Source organism: Lampetra planeri, chromosome 1 (assembly GCF_965212315.1).
Source record: "Lampetra planeri chromosome 1, kcLamPlan1.2.h2, whole genome shotgun sequence".
In the NCBI taxonomy this organism is placed as follows: Eukaryota; Metazoa; Chordata; class Hyperoartia; order Petromyzontiformes; family Petromyzontidae; genus Lampetra; species Lampetra planeri.
Genome location: NC_136107.1, coordinates 36,543,146 through 36,559,896, shown reverse-complemented (window position 1 = coordinate 36,559,896; position 16,751 = coordinate 36,543,146). Strand labels below are relative to the sequence as shown.

Below are 16,751 nucleotides of genomic sequence, written 5' to 3'. Positions count from 1 at the left end.
GTGAGTGGAGGTCTCTGTAGCTCACAGATCTCTATGCAGGAGTGCAGCTACACTTCCGAATTTGCAGAGTGCCTGACTAGCAAATGGGTTCCAAGTGGTTATTGCGTAGATTACAGAAGTTCATGCAATGATCGATCACGCTCTTGCCACATCGACACACAGCGATGCTCACAGTGGCTGCGCTGTGGGCCCCAAGTGATCTCGCTCAGCTCAAGCGCTTAAACAAAGCCTCCCATGCCCACTTCCCTCCATCCTTTGGCAACCAGACCCCAGCCCCCGTCACCGGCTTTCCTGTTTATCGCAAGCCAGCCGGCTCTTAACAAGAGTGGGTTCAGCGAAAATATCAACTCTCCAAGGGGCGGAAAGGATTGGGGCTCCTCTCTTCATACAAATCCAAGAGCAGCCTTCTCCCGATGCACCCAGTAGCATACCCAATGCACGCTCCAGCATAGCACACGCAATTAGGCAAATACATCAAGAGTCCAAATCGATTTTCGTCCTCATTATAAACTGCCACTCCCGACCAAAAAAAAAAATCAGATCGCATTATCCCGCGCGATTTAAATAGAGCACGCGTGAAAACGCACGCGCAACATCATGAGCGCATGATGTCGCACAAACGCGCACAAGCACGCACGTCAGAGAGATGCTCGTAGACCGGCGAAGCTTTCGAGCGTGCACGCGGTACAGCTGCAATGGGGCCCATCGGCTGGAGGGGCCAAGAAGCTGGGCTTCTGGGGGAAATTGGATAGGAGAGGCCCATTTAATTCCTTACACCAGGACTCACGCCAACCACACTGATCTTCTCATCGTCATTGAAAGAAAAACAAACAGACCGTTTAATATCTTCCCGATGGGATTTCGGGTTGTACTCCGTGTTGTTCGGCAAGACGTCCAACGTTTTGCGACACATTCTGGGAGCTTCCTTAGGAACTGAACACGTTCGACATCGTGCCAGACAATGCTCGGTATGACCCAAAAGCCCGTCAGAGAGCTGTACAGCGAACGGCTACACGGTAGCTTTGATAAAAGGTAAAGGTGCAGCCGTGCAATTGCCTGCTCACGCCACTGCTGGTGGAAGGGCACCTATCCTGGAGAGCTTTAGAAGTGCCCCTCCGGAGGGTATTTGGCCTTCTCTTCCACACTGGCCGGACGTCTTGGAAGAGGTGGGAGTACCCACCGTTGTGCCTCCACCACCACACACGATCTGCCGATCGACGGTGGTGTACCAATCTATTCCGCTGGGTGGACAGAGGGTGGTGGATTTAAGAAATTTGCCCAGATGGGGCAGCGAGATTTGTTCCGCATCTTTCTATCCCTGGCTTTTCAGAATCGGTTTGGCTTATGTTGACGGTGTATGCGTGGGTCACAACGTGATGTATTGGGCCCGCACATTGCCTATTAAAAAATTAAAGGTGAAAACAAAATTGCCCAGAGTTTTAAACTGCCAGGCCGGGAGATCAAATCGACACCGGGATCCTCTGCGCTGCAAGCACAACGCGATGACCCATCATAACAAGCATGGCAGCGTGCGTTATTGCCAAAGTTTTAGCTTCTTGTTTTCTCTCTCAAACATCTCTCTCCAAAGTTGAGAGGGGGCGAGGGGGGGGGGCGAAGCATCGCTGGAGGAGACAGAGAGCCAGACTGTGGCGATAGACGGATGGAGTCACGCCAGGGCCGCCGAGAGGCACTTGCGGAGAGCAGCAGCAGCAGCAGCAGAATCCCCACGCAAACGACATCTCCAGACCGCGAGGGCCGCACGTAGCCGGGACACGGAGAACAAAAGTTCCCGTGTGTCCCTGCCCAGCGCCTTCAGGGACATCGCCGTAAATCGCCGGCTTTGTGCACCCGCGTCCACCGACGCGCTCAGAGGCGCGCGCGTGCTCGCTCGCATGCGCAAGGACAAAGATCACCCGTATAGCCTCGACGGCCTGTTGGGGCAAGTGCTGTTAGCGAGGAGCAGCTCTGAAGGCTGGCACGGCACAAATGGGGGTGGTGTGGCCAGCACCAAGCCCGGTCACTTTTGACTCCCTCGCGCTGACGTTTACACACCGCACAGAGTGCTTGTTTAAGGCCCACTCGACGTAGGGGAGGCCCAGGAGCCGCTCGAATAATTGTCAACGATGTTGTTGGCTGTGAGCGGGGATGGAACTCGGGTCACCGGGTTCGTAGCGCAATGTGCTAACTACTACACTACCGCCCCCACTGTGTGTAATGCACGCGTACACGCACGCACGCACGCACGCACGCGTACACACACACGCACGCGCATACACACACGAGTGCCGCTGCGCATCCTCAGGAATTCTGATATTTCTTTATTTATTTCCATGCTTTTTAGCAGTCGTGTCACATTCCGGGGCAAAACAGAAGAAGGGGAAATAGAAGAGGGAAAGGGAAGATGTGGGTTGGGTCTCTTGTCGTGGCCTTGTCGCCCGCCACAGGCAGCAGCGTGCCGCTCAAATTAAACCACGGCCTCTTTGTAATCGCGCGTCATTCTGTTGGCAAATTATTTGGTGGCGGTGATGCTGCTGCTGCTGCTGCTACCCGTGGTGCATTGGCAGTGGTGCAAAGAGCACATTTAACCACAACAAAAATCTAAACGCAACACATTCGTCAATAACACTGTGGCCTTAATATGATTTTTTTTTTTAAATCGGTGACTTTACAGACAATGCCTCTTCTCCATAGCACACAGAGATGCCAGCGTGCGCGTGTGGATAATGCGATCGGAGACTGCACTTTGCACCGTAGGGTCTGATGAGGAATGAAAAAAAGGGTTTTTGGGAAACAGACTCCCACTTCGATAAACAAACCCTTGCATAAGCATACCCTTGAATAAACGAAGCCTTTTTGATGACTGAAAGGGTTTGTTATCCAATAGCTTCAGTCGGGTAACTAATCATATGCCAATTTCAAAGCTGGATGTCAGGCAATGGGCCCTTCTTTCAAAGCACTTATAACATTGTTGCAGCACGTGGCCATCGCGAAGGCGACGTGTTGCCCAGACTTGTAAGAGTCTGCAGTCGGTGCACAGCAAGGGGCCTTGCTGCTGTGTGGCTTCATCCAGCGGACTAATATGTGAGTAACTTAACAAAATAACATCACTTGGCAAAGTTGGACGGCGACGCTGCCACACACGTGGGCCCTACTCTCCTTCCATGTCACGGCATCCTGTGAAGTCCACTGTGAAGCAGACCGTATGTGCTGTGTGTGTGTGTGTTTAATAGTCGGTGATGTATTGCTCGAAGGAGCTTTGAAGCAGCGTTCATCTCCCGTCTACAGGCTCAGCTCGTGGTGGGAAAATTACATTCTTATGATGGAGGGGGGGGGCATACGACAACCACTGACTCCTCCACAAAGCCGGTGCTAATTATATCGATCCCGGACAGATGATGGGCCGAGCCAACCCCCAACTGGGGCTTGAACTCGCGCAACTTTTGCTCTCTTCCAAACCGAGTCACTCGGTGGGCTTTTTATTGATTTATTAATAAGCTCGTTGTATTAACGTGCGAGCGGGTCGCGGGATTCAAAACCTTTGCAGAGCAGGCGGGCAAAACGCACCTCTACGACCGCTTAAGCCGAGTCACCGTCACTGAGGGTTGCGTGGCCTAATGGGCCCCCCGTGTTTGTTTTGTGGATCACACCAAATCTGCAAATATCACAGCTCGAGCAGACGCAAGAAGACGCCCGCGCACGGGCGGGCTTTGGCCCGCGTCATTTCTGATTTCCTTCAGTCTATTTGCTTGTCATCTCGTATTTGCGTGCAGACAGCGAGAGAGACGCACAGTGAGTAGAATGTGTCTTCTGCTAATTAAACAGTTTTAATTCGTTTTATTTTCTCTTTGGATGAAGCGTACAAGTTTGATGAACTCTTTTTTGCAAAGAAAATCAAACGAAAATGTATTTTCATATGCTTAATGAGCAAATAAGAAAAAGACCGTATAGTTGATGTGTCGACGAGCCCCAGGATACATTTCTACAAAAGACACCCCATAGTCAATCACCCCTGACAAACACTGCTGACTTTCTCATGTCGAATGGTTACAGTGTAATGGATGGCTCATGCCACTGCTGGCAGATGGGACCCCACATCTGCATCTTATCCATCTCATCCAGAGTCCCACAATTCTCTGCTAGCCTGGACAATGACACTCACGATGCAAGGGTGGCCCAGGGGACGGCAGGTCAGAAACGGATGCTTGAATCCATCTATTTGATATGTCTGTGGAGGCTCCTAATTGTTACTCCTTTCTGTGTGTGGTGGTGGATTTGCTCCACGCATTTTATCATCAGATGCCTGAAACTAAGCAGCGTTGCGCCTTGGATGGCCCTTGGATGGGCAGGTTGTTAGGCCAGGTGGTGGGCAGTGCAAACAAATTAATTGTTGTACCGTAATTCTATGCGCCCGTGGCTCTGCTCCCCACCTTCAACACCCGCACTGACCGGCGTGGTGAATCAGCGGTCAAATAGCCCCCACGACCCGCTTGCGCGGAGTGGGGCAGTGATCCTCGTTGAGCAGTGACCTGACTTAACTTTGCCTGCACAAGTGCACGTACATTGCTTCCCACAATCGACGCATGTGGACCATCGCACTGAACTGGGGAATGTGCCTCGGATGTCCGCTGTCCGGCCGACCGAGCGCACGCGCGGGTCACCTCCGTCAGTCAACCCACGACACCTGGGGGGGGTCTGTTCCGCGACCTCCTGCCCAGTGAGCGTTCGACAGTTCACGCGGCCTTAAGGGTGCACACAGCTTGGCAATAAGCACCGTGGTGACGTCACCGCCACTTGGTGGTGAATGGCGGCTGTTTTGCTATCGTTGTTGTTGCAGTTGAGTGGGAGAGTGGCGCTTCAGTGGTTAGCGCGCTATGCTTTGAACCGGACCACCCGAGTTCGATTCCTGCTCACGACCAATAACCGTGACGAATATTTAAACCGGTCTTTGTCCTCCCCTAGGTCGGCTCAGCCTTAAATGCGTATCTGGTGCAGTGTCTAAACATCAGCACTGGGGAGACAAAGGCGGCTAGGGGTTGTGGTGGCCACCCACCTCCTTGTGTGTTCTGCCGGCCATCAAAAGTGCTCGCTGATAGCACTTGCCCCAAGTCTGCTTCGGCTCTACGGGGGGTCTTTGTCTCTGTGTAGTAAACTCCAACAGGAAATAATTAGACAGCTTAAGGGAGCTTAGGCAGCTCTTCCCCTTGTGGTGGGGGGGGGGGGCGGGGGGGGCACTGGTTCGTGTATGTGAACTATCATTACAACCGCTGCTTACACACACATAAATGCAAACAGATGTAAATGGCTAATTGCACGCAATCGCATACAAGGTTAAATTCATCTCATGGCAGGAGGCCACGTATTCGCGTGGATTTTTCTTGTTTAGCAATCTCTCGGTTTAAAAGCCTGATGCTCATTAACCGCGGGGAGCCTGATCAGTGTCGAGGTGCTTTCCAGGTGTACTCAGGGCTCAGAGGTTTCCCACTCAGTAGTTTCTGGGCTACCGGTAGACTTGACTGGAATAGGTGGCCACGTGACTCGTGAGCGACAGCCATGATCACGTGACAGAGAGAGAGAGGGGGGCCCAGATTATGTTTGATGGGGGGGGTCCGGGGCTGTTATGCTTTTGTGGGGGGCCCTCTTTCTATTTTCAATTACTTCCCCTTCTCTGTTTTTCCCGCCACCCATGGCCGATGGCAAACACCCCATCGCATTATTTACCCCGGGTAATGTTTCATTTCCGGTTTCTAAAATGCGATAGAACTGGCAGTAATTCACATTTCGATGCAACTGCTTTAATAATTATAATGACCAACAAGTGCTCCAGTGCAGTGTTGTGTTTCAACAACTCTAAACCGTGTACATTCTTTTGAGGACCCCTCAAAAGCCAAGGCCACAGGTTGCCGACGCGAAAGCCCCTGCATGAATCCGGCCCTGCTGAGAATGTATACTGGATGTGGTGTACTGGGTGTGGAATTACTCTCCGGGTCGGTGACCCCCCCAGGCCAAGAGCCGGCCGAAAATTAAGCCCTGGGTGTACGTCAGTTCAGTTTGAGAGGCATTCGTTTTTTGCGGGGCTGTGTTCAGTCAATTTCAAATTCCCTCGATGGAAAGAATGCGGCAAATCATGGACTGATGGAAAGGAATCCAAAATGAATTACGGCCGTTCAGAATCGGCCCCTCGTGGTCAAACGGCCTCCACAGATTTTATGACTGCACTGCTGTTTTATGCATGCCTTTTCCGCGTGTGTCTTGTCTGCGTGCATCTACGTCCAAGTATGTTAAGATACGGGACAGATTACGATGATATGGAATCCACGTACTCTATGTACGGACGGTTTAACATGTAGGCTTTCGTGACCAATATCATCATTGATACAGGTTTTTTTGGGTTAGATTGCGTAAATATAAATGTGTCGTTAAACCCGCCAGAGTTGGCTGTCCGCCTGATGATGCTAGTTGTAATTACTGGCGAAAAGTCGTACTCAGATTGTAAATGTTGTGGATTTGCTCTCCAACACACCGGTGTGCTGGCACGTTCTGTTTACGTGACAACCCTTACTGATTGGCTGTGTCGGGTGGTGGCGGATTTAACGACACATTTATATATACGTGATCTAACCCAAAAAAAACCCCTGTATTATCTATGTATCAACGTACGTATGTACGTCTGTTACTCTTGTATTTACCGGTATAGTATTTTGCAAAATAATAATAATGCATAATGAACAGACCTTTGTAAATCCACTGCTCTATGAAGGTTTCCCTATGCCATGTCACTCATGGTCAGTCTGGGTTGGTGAATGATGGGAGGCCCCAGGACCTGTTCAGGTGCCACTCACAATGTATTATCATTACTACGTTTGTTTACCTATGAAAACATCACTGAGTCTCATTACTCTTTTTCAGGAGAGCCCTGCCAAGCTTTTTCAGAAAAAGGAGGGCGATAATTACAAAGTACATTCCGATGTAGTCATTTGAGTAACTTTGCGGGTCATTACTTTCCGATTTGGACCAAGATGCTGGCACACAATTGCCTAGGCCTAATCTTGGGAATGATGTCACAAGATCCCCAACGTCCAAAGTGAATACGGTTAATACACCGGCGGTATTCATCAGGGCGGCCGCTATATTCGAACCGTGAACCTCTGCAAAAAAGTGGCAGATGCGCCCCCAATAGAATTATCCATGGCAAGGAATGATGCTCAATTCGCCGGGTTGACAACACGGCTGCGCTAACCACTGTGCAATCACGCCACCATAATCTACACGTTTGTTGGATGAAATTTACCAAAAAATGCTACCACAGCAAACGGTGAATTTGAGAAATGAACGCACTCATCCATGAAATGCTAATAACTCTATATTTGTCTCATTAGACAGCTCCAACCAGGCGGTTGCAACTAAAGCACTGGCCCACGGAACGACAAACAACGTTCACTTGGGTAACTTAGCGGCGAAATTAGCCGATTATTACGCCAAGTCAAATACGCGCGGCCACGCTGCGATTCGTTGCACAACGGAGAGCGGTCGCATCGCCTCGTCCTTTTCCCCCCGCTCTCCTCTCTCTCGAGATCCCCAGCCTCCCCACTGATGTCATGCGATGTTCTTTGAATGCGCGGTTGCAGCAGATAGTATATACGCTTCCCCCCCACACCCCCCTCCTTCTACAAAACTTCTATACGGCGATAGCCCAGCTTATCAGAAGGCTTCCAGATTTACACGCGCAGACGCGCGCACGCGGCATTGCAATTGCATTACCACCGGCGTTAAGCGATGCGGAAAATCACAGACGGCCCCAATCCTCACGCCCGGCGCTCGCGTTGCAGAGCAAAAGGGGGCTCTGCGGGGGGGAGGGGGGGGGGACCACGGTTGCTCCGACGCCCGCCCGACCGCCCTCCGTGTGTTCATGCCGCGCCGTGGCGGGAGTGAGAAAGCAGTCCTCGGGACCAGGCCTCTCCCTCAAGGTCGACTCAAGGACATTTTCTCAGCTCTCGTGAGTGGCCCTGGCCTTCGGGGTGGTGGGGCGGGGGGTAGCGGGTAGCAGTATTCGTTATTGAACCAGGAGATGAAAGAACGAAATATGGAGCCGTTTATAACTCTTGAGGACCCCTTTTACAAGGGAGACCTGGGCTGTCTTCTGTAGTGTAAATTCTCATAAAATTTAATTCCCATTCAAATATACATAAATTGGCTACTCATTTTAATTGCAAAAAAAAACTCCGTAAACATTGTTTTCCCAAAATGAAGTTTTAATCAGGTTGATTAGATGTAATTTATTAGTTGTTGATTGTTTCCAAGTATTGGGCAGTTTTAAGACTGCAACGTGAGCTTTGTTAACTGTAGCCCATCAACGTCCGAGAGGATTTGACTTTGACCTGAATTTGACCTTGACCCTGACCTTGACACTGACCTTGACTTTGGCCTTGACGGTTGCATTGACCCTACGCTTGACCCAAAAAAGACTCCCAGCCCTGACCTTGGCCTCGTGTCTCCCGGACCTTGAATGCAAGACTGCGAGGAAACTTGGGTTGCTGCACGGTGACAATGCCGGTGACACTCGCCAGTTATGGACTGCCCAAGAATATCCTGGAAAAAAAACCTTCCTGACAGGCGAACGGCTGGCGCGGTGGCAGTGACGGCGTGATCCCTCGCAAACCGCTCCCACGCGGGGCGAGTGTCACAATCTCACGGGGGGCGGGGGGGGGGGGAGGGGGCAACCGCGGTCGTAGCCCCCGGGGCACGTGGCGACACCACCCACGAGGAGAGGCACTCACCGCGTGTGCATGCCGTTGCGCCGGCAGAAGGAGTTCTTGACAGGCAGGCGCCGCTCGCTCAGCTCCAGGCTGGCAGCGAAGCGTTCGTCAAGGCTCACCATCTCCTCGTGGCCCAGCGTGCCCGGCTTGGCGCTCAGACCTGCTGATGGGGGGGGTGGCGGTAGTAGCACGAGCCGTGCGGTATGTCATGCCGTAGCACGTGGAAGGTTCCTGCGTCTGCTCGACTGGGATTACGCACACAGCGGAAATCGCAGCCACCTACTGCAGGCCCTTGTGCTGAGTCACTTTGCGCAACAAAGGAACAGCTGCCACTGGGGGTCCCCCTCGTCGAGACCAAGTAGCCATCATAGCCCCCCCCCCCCCCTCTGGAAGACTTAATGACCGATTGCAGGCCACGTGCTGAGTCACATTGTGTGGCACATGGACAGCAGCTACCGGGCGGGTGCCCTTTCAAATGTGTTGATGAGATGAGATGTAAGTGGCTTGTCCCGTGTAAAAAGCTCTTAAGGTTGCTCGAAGTAAAGGGTGCCCGATTAAAAAATATATGTTATTATGACAAAATGAATTACAATGTGATGACGAACAGTGTCAAAGTATGATTCATTATTCGTTGTTTTAGAGTCAGGTCGTGGAAATGAAACGAGTGTCGTGAACCCTCCTCCTCCCGAAACGGTCCAATTCACAAACGCTCACTTGCATCAAACGTGTTGCATTTATTCGAGCATCCAGTTTCCTCAAGTTGTCAACGCATTCTATTTACACTTACAATTATTAATCATTATATTGGTCGTGAAAGCCTACGCAGTAAATCAGTGTCGAAGTGGTGTACGCAGTTTCCCGTTGTGGTGCACGTAAGGTGGTTTTGTAGAACATCGCAACTTGGCGTGCTACAACGATGTGATGATGTGAGGATGTCACGTGACGATCTAACGATGTGACATAGCGACAGGCTGGCGAACTCGATGCTGAGACGATGTGACGTGCACGTGCACGTGACAGCGATGGTAAAATAACCAGACCATATCATGACGCGATGGCAACGATGCGAAGGTGTGACGATGTTATCACGTGGCAATGCGATGGTTTCTCTCTGCCCCGATGACAGTGGAGATCGCTCTCAACCGTGTGTCCGAATTAACGAAGAAGTTGTGGACATTTCTCGCCAAACTGAGATTTCTGTGACGTGCAAACCATCAGTCATATCACTGATGACTGCCCAATACAGCCCGCCTGTTAGAGTGGTCTCCACTCAGACACCATGTGGCACATGGACAGCAGCCACCGGGCGGGTGTATGTATGTTTAACTTCTTTCGCACCATACGTAGCCAACCGTGCTCATCGGAGGTGCGGAGGAAGGACAACAATCTAAACACAAAAAGCAATTCTATTGGGCCGGATGCCACAGAATGGCCTACAACATTAACAACACAATCGTAGCCCCGCTGCTTTTTTTTTTCAACACTCGCCATGAGAAAGAATGAGAAGAAGAAGAAATGCGATTCGGTGACCATGCGACGACGTTTTGACATGACGACGTTACGACGCCGCTGCGACGTGGCGACCGCCCGAGGGCGCGTCGCGCCAAGGCCACTACGGCGCGGCGTGATGACGACGAGAGCGTGGCTCGATGAGGTGGGCGGAGGGGTGGGGTGTCGCTGGGCGAGATACCGGAGCTGGTGCGCCGCACGTGCTTGCCGCTCTGACCCCGGATGACGAGCACGAACACCAGCAGCAGGATGAGGATGAGGCCGCTGAGCGCCACCACCACCAGGAACCACCACTCGTCGTAGAACGCCGCGTCGTGCACCGCTGAGAAAACGCGACAACGGGACCGACAGCACAACGAGGTTGAAGCCACGGCCGCTGCGTAGGGTCTCGCGGTCGCACTGCACTTCCCCACGTGGTCTCGCGTGGTGTCCCGCCCGTAGTAGTTTGGCACGACGACCGACGTTTCGCTCCGCGTGCTGGGAGCTTCCCTTTTCTTCGCAAGAACGAAGCTTTAAGGTGCGTGGAGCGAAACCGTCGGACGTGCCGAAATAACACGCAGTACAAACCCGAAGGTTCATTGGGGAGCAATGGGAGGAAGTGTTCTCAAGCATACGAACAGGACAAGCAAACATGTGGAGGTGGCTACGTGTTTTAGAGGTCAGCACGTCTGAAAGTCAATTTCATGGCCCGTTCTCATTAATGGGTCTGGCACATCGAGCCTCGGTGAATATGCTTGGGGGGATATCAAGTAAATCCAATCCTCAGCTGAAACTTTCTATAACAGGAAATATTCAGCCCCGAGGCTCAAATATTGGGATAATGATCACCCATCTCCGACAAGACAAAGTTATGACCATTTATTTTTTCCTATAATTTACTGATATTAGGTAATCGCCCACGAATGTGGCAATACGAGCGACTGGTCGAAAGTGAGGGAGAGTTGGTAATCAATGCGATCATTCAATACTTTGAAAAAAATAAAAGATTACACTTCGGGTTTAACGAACACTCCTCACACCACAAATATGTCCAAGTCTTCGTGTGAAACAGTTGTATTGTTTTTGTTCAGATTTTGTTTCGTGCTAAAATTTGGTGACGCAAGTAAACTCTTAGAGATGAGACTTTATCCTTGCCCCTTGAGCTCTCACCTGGTCAAACAAAATTCATTTGAAATGAGTGGATAGAGAGTCCTATTCAAGTGGCGAGATGTTAACTCCGTCGCCTGGTATGCACGAGGTCGTGGATTCGATTCCGACCCTGACGTCCGCTGTATATTTGGAGTTTGCATGTTCTCCCCATGGTCACGTGGATTTTTCTCTGGGCCCTCAGGTTTTTCCCACCACATTTAGTAACATCAGCTTTGAGTACTTGACTGAAAAAGTGCTATATAGCTTTAGTGGGCCTTACCTGGTAAAAATAAAAAAAGTAAGTTAGTCAGTTATTCAGATCTGTGACATCACCTTCCAGTGGCCCTCACTGACACAGGCTGATAGCCCTTGCTACCTCGAGAATGCCTTCCTGGTGTAACCCCCCGCACACTTCGAAACGCGACAGCTTCGTATTCAATTTCGATTTAAAGCTTTCGTGACTGCAGGGATTCATCTTCTTGGTTTTTTCGGTAAAGTCACGTAGAAGGGAAGTAATAAAATAATAAAAATAAAACATAATAAAATAAAATAATTCTCATGACGTTTCGGCTACAACGCAAGCAGCCGTCTTCAGGTGAAGAATGAGACACTACCAAGCTAGGAGCTTATAAATAAGCTGGGTTGGAGGTGGAAGAGCGCCTTAACAAAAAGAATGTGCATATGAAGAGGAATTTAGCATATTCATGGAAAATGCGTAGGAGGTGGGCGGGGGGTTTCAAAGTCATATTATGCCCATGCATTATGCAGGATCAGCAGCACCAAGGGAGGATGCAGGGAGTAGCATTAACAAAGGAAAGGAATGTTAATAGTATGTAGCTGCAGTTACTAAACAACCGTTCGCCAGGAGGAATTTTTTTCGCTGCCCAATTTCGGGCCACCTGCCACCTGGGTGCTGGCACACTGGAACAGCAACCTGGCAGGATTAATCAGAGGATTAATTTGTGGCGCTCTCTCCTCTGAGGCCGCCAGCCGCCACCGTTTCTGCTCCCGGTCTCCGGCTAGGGTTGCCACATGTCCTGGTTTTGAGGCAGCTGCTGTCCTGCGAAATGTGTAAGTATTCCTGGGACATTAAAAGTGTCGACAACCACTCAAGGCAATACATTCACATGCAGTTCTTTTCTCTTCTGGTATTGTGAGATATTCTTCTTCTTTATCTTCTTGCCCTATGACATTTCGCCACATGCACAATTGGGCGGTGACCATGGCTGCCCATTGCAAAGGTTCCTGGTTTTAGTGCAACGGCCGCAACCGGTACGTACTGCGGGAGTACGAACCTTAACGCATGCGCCGACTTCTTCGCAGTGGACGTTAAAGATCACGTGCTGTTGTTCGACGCAGACTTGTAACAAAGTGAACGGAGGAATGAGGGGGGCAGCCCGACACGGCATTTCTACCCCGGACCTCCGGGAATGACATGGGGGTGCGGGGCCAGCTCACCGGAGATGGGTTGGGATGGCTCGCTCGGCAGGCCGCACCCGAAGCGGTTGAGGGCTGACACGCGGAAGTTGTAGCTGATGCCGTGACGCAGCAGCGTGGCGCTTACGGACTGCGAGTAGGCATCGCTGGGGATGTCCTTTGCGATGATGTCCCAGAGGCCTTCATCTGCGAGCGAGACGCATCAAACATGCCCGTGGCATGGTAGGCCAAACTTTTGTTTGAAAGTGAAAAAAAAAAGTGGGCGAAATTTAGTAATGATGTTTTTTATGACTTTTTTTCCCCCAACTGCGCTGTTAAACTTTGATTAAACGGCGCGTAATATTTCACAGCATATTTAGGAACCTGTGTTGTAAGGAATTTCGCGTCGAGGCACGAATCAATTTGCCGCATATCTGAATTAGATTTTTTTTTTTTACACTTCGATAATGAGTGCCCCCATATTTTAAATCAAAATAATTTCCACCCTTTTGAATTTTTTTTTACAATTCTTAACTTGATTAATATTGCTCTCTCTATCCCCCTGCCGCTTTGCCAGTGGTGCAATTAAGTGAATACGGGCTTGTGAGCGTTGAGTGTCATTGCACAAAATATTTTTCAAGTGGGGAGTATAGCACGCCTGAAGTGGGGGGTAGGGAATGTATAACTTTACCCAATTCCCACGGGCAACCCAACCACGCTGAGAACTAAAACCGACAGCTCGCGTAAAAGATCAGCCCAAACGCACGAAGGCCAGAGGTGGAATCTAACTCTTGGCCGTAAACTGAAACCGAGGCAAGCCACACGCACCCACACACAAAAGTCACAGTCTCTGGTGATTTAAAGCAAACAATGGACCAGTGCTCATCTCCATTGGCCCGGGTTGGAAATTCCACATTCCTATGGTGGGGGGAAGGTCAAGATTTTGACCTGACTAATGTAAACTTATTTCAAGTTTTAGAACAGCATCCTCGCATTACTTTTTGTACTTGGACACAACAAGAAAATTAATTAACACGAGTATGAAGATGGTGATGTTCACACAAGATACCTAAAAATAACTGTACAGAATGCTGAGCTAAGTGCTGTTAGCGAGCACCCATGAAAGGCTGCACGGAATGTATGATAAGCACCACGCTCGGCTACCTTTGTCTCCTCCAGTTCTGATGTTTACTACACACCACACTGGCTACTCGTTTGAGCCTGCATCGATCTTGCGGATGCCCAAGAATTGGTTCAAATATTCGCCACTATTATTTGCTTTGAGCAAGGAATTGAACTCGGGTCGCTGGAATCGCAGCGCAGTACGCTGACCGGCAGAAGTTGTTCATGCAAGCCAACTCTGGACTGGTTTCAACATTTTTCGTCTCATCAGCAGTCAGCTATTTTAAAGAAATGCGCCCGAGTTACCAGATGTTATTGGCAATGGCACTCCAAAAATAATGGGGCTCTGTTCAAGGCAAAAAACAATTCTGGAATCATAGGTATATAGTGCTTTCAAATGTTGCTGTTCCTGTGTTTTAAGATTGTTGTAGTCAAAGCAAGAATATACCTGTTTACCTGACCTGGTGGTTTCAAATGAGTGGCTTGCAATCGCAAGGTCGCGAGACAAAACATTGGTTGGGGGTTGACCCGGCCCATCATCCCTCCGGGATGAATACATATCCAAGGAAGTTGCCACCACTGGCTCAGGGCTATAGGCAGAAGATGAGCACCAATGCCTCAGTGCACATTGAGCATGACATCACTTTGACTGGAGACTTTTTTTTTACTCATCATTTGCATTTTGAACGAGAAGCAATTATCTTTTGTTCACGATTTCCCATTGTTATATATGTGCATATATATATATGTCGTAAAAAAAATATATATATTTCTCGCGGCACTTTCGGAGGACAAATTTAATTGCAAGGGGCGCTGCATGTAAAAACGCGGATCGGTAAAGCGATTAATTCAGCCGCTGGTCAGCGACATCGGAAAGCAGGAGGCTGAAGGTGCCTCACGCGGCACCATCTGCGCAGTGGCGAAGCTTCCAGAGGTGTCACACGGACGACACGGGGGGGGGGGGTGGGGGTTGGATTGGGAGGTTGACCTTGCGTCGCCAAAAATGCGATAACGACTCATTTTCAGATACGCGCACGATTACGGGCGGCTAATTACAATTTAATCAGGAATGCACGCGCGACGGTTAGGGAAGCCATCTAAAAGCAATTGAGAACGCGGCTCTCCACATCACGACATTATTACGGGCCAATTTCTCGCAGCCTCCACGAGCATATTAAATACCTCATCGCGAAAGAAATGTTTACGGAGTGATTAACGGGTGCCGCGCAAAAAAATATGCGGCCCGGTTTAGGCGACACTGGCTAAAAATATCCCCAAGTGCAGAAAGAATGCCTCGTTAATGTTTCCTGTTGCTCGGGTTTAAATTTTTTTTTGAAATGTTTTCTCGCGTTGTTTTTTGCCGTTTTATTTGTTTTCTTTTTTTCGTCACTCGTTTATTTTTTCTCGCTCTCAAGCAGCGACCCACAGCTTGGGTTTTTTTTCTTCCATCATCAACCCGAGGGCACGGTGATGGATTTAGGGGCCAAGGGCGCGCGCCTCATATCGACTGTGCGTGGGTCTGCCGATGGCCGGGGACGTTTGGGGCACGGTCAAAGCCTGGCACAGCGAGCCAAAAATTCCACTGGGTAGGATTTGTCCCGGTTGCGCCGAGTAACTCTCCATACGTACGGATGTATGTATGTATGTGCGTTTCACTTATTTCGCACAGTACGTAGACAGCCGTGCTGATCCGAGGTGCAAGGAAAAGACAAAAGAAACTTGGGCCGACACGATGTACCGATGTTTTCACTCTGCGTACGGGGGAGCTTCTTTGGCAACTGGGTTCAGGTCATTAAATGCTATCCAATTGGCTCTCGGGTTGTACCGCGTCTCGTTCGGCATTATGTCTGCCGTTTCGCTCCACGTACCGGGAGTTTTATTTTTGAGAACTCGTTCTTCATCAGTTCCCGCAAAAAAAAGTCGTCCTCCCCCCCAGCGCACGAAGCGAAACGTCGGACAACCTTACCGATCAACACGTGGTACAGCCCGAAGACACATCGGAAGACCAGGCCATAGTTCATACGTGGCGTTCCATTTTGCCCCTCTCTTTCCCCAGTAATTTCGCACAGCATTTATTTATCTTCGCGATCGGCATCCAGCGGCCCTGGCCCCACGCGCAGCTTAAAGTGCTCCCACATATCCGGACCTCAGAGAACCGAGAAACCGCTGGGCATTAAACTTTCCGTGATGACAGGGGCGCCGCGATCGACGCAGGGCGGGGGTGGATTTCGGGGGAGGTTCCAGCACTAAATAATCCCGAGCCGATGCGTAACGGTCTGCACACAATGAGTGCCGCTCGCTCGCTCCCTTGCTCACTCCCTCGCTCGCATGCCTTTATAAGGACTCCTACAGAGCACTCGGGGGAGGAGTGTGGGGGGGGGGGAGCAAGTCGGGGTGGTAGGGAAGGGTTTCCTCTAATGATGAGGGGAGTAGTTCCCACCGCCCCACGTCTCTGACGAGAGAGAGAGCCCAACGGACAATGGCTGGCAGAATTCGATCCCAAGTGCTGGCGTGTAAGAGAGATGTTGAATCTCTCCTCTTTTATGCCCAAAATTACGAAACGATTTAAATCTCCCACTGGAGGGGTCCTTGGTCCTCGACAGAGGTGTAGCCAAACAGTAGAAGTTGGGGGTGTCCAACCGTGGACGGTTTAACACGTAGGCAGTTCTCAGTTGTTATTGCTTAGCTCACAGATGTCTATGAGAGTGAATGAGGTCGCTTAAGCTCACAGATGTCTATGAGAGTGAATGAGGTCACTTTAGCTCACAGATGTCTATGAGAGTGAATGAGGTCACTAGCCCACAGATGTCTATGAGAGTGAAT

At 50.3% G+C, this 16,751-nt stretch overlaps 1 protein-coding gene across 1 annotated transcript in view; it reads right to left on the bottom strand.

Moving 5' to 3' along the window:
* Positions 1-16,751, bottom strand: part of LOC144717865 (protein sidekick-2-like) — a 144,872-nt gene that overhangs the window by 33,908 nt on the left and 94,213 nt on the right. Inside the window, exons 29-31 of the mRNA XM_078593640.1 lie at positions 12,849-13,013; positions 10,444-10,584; positions 8,775-8,916 (exon numbers count right to left, since the gene is read on the bottom strand). Of these exons, the coding sequence (XP_078449766.1) occupies positions 8,775-8,916; positions 10,444-10,584; positions 12,849-13,013 (448 nt within the window). The remainder of the gene's footprint in view (positions 1-8,774; positions 8,917-10,443; positions 10,585-12,848; positions 13,014-16,751) is intronic.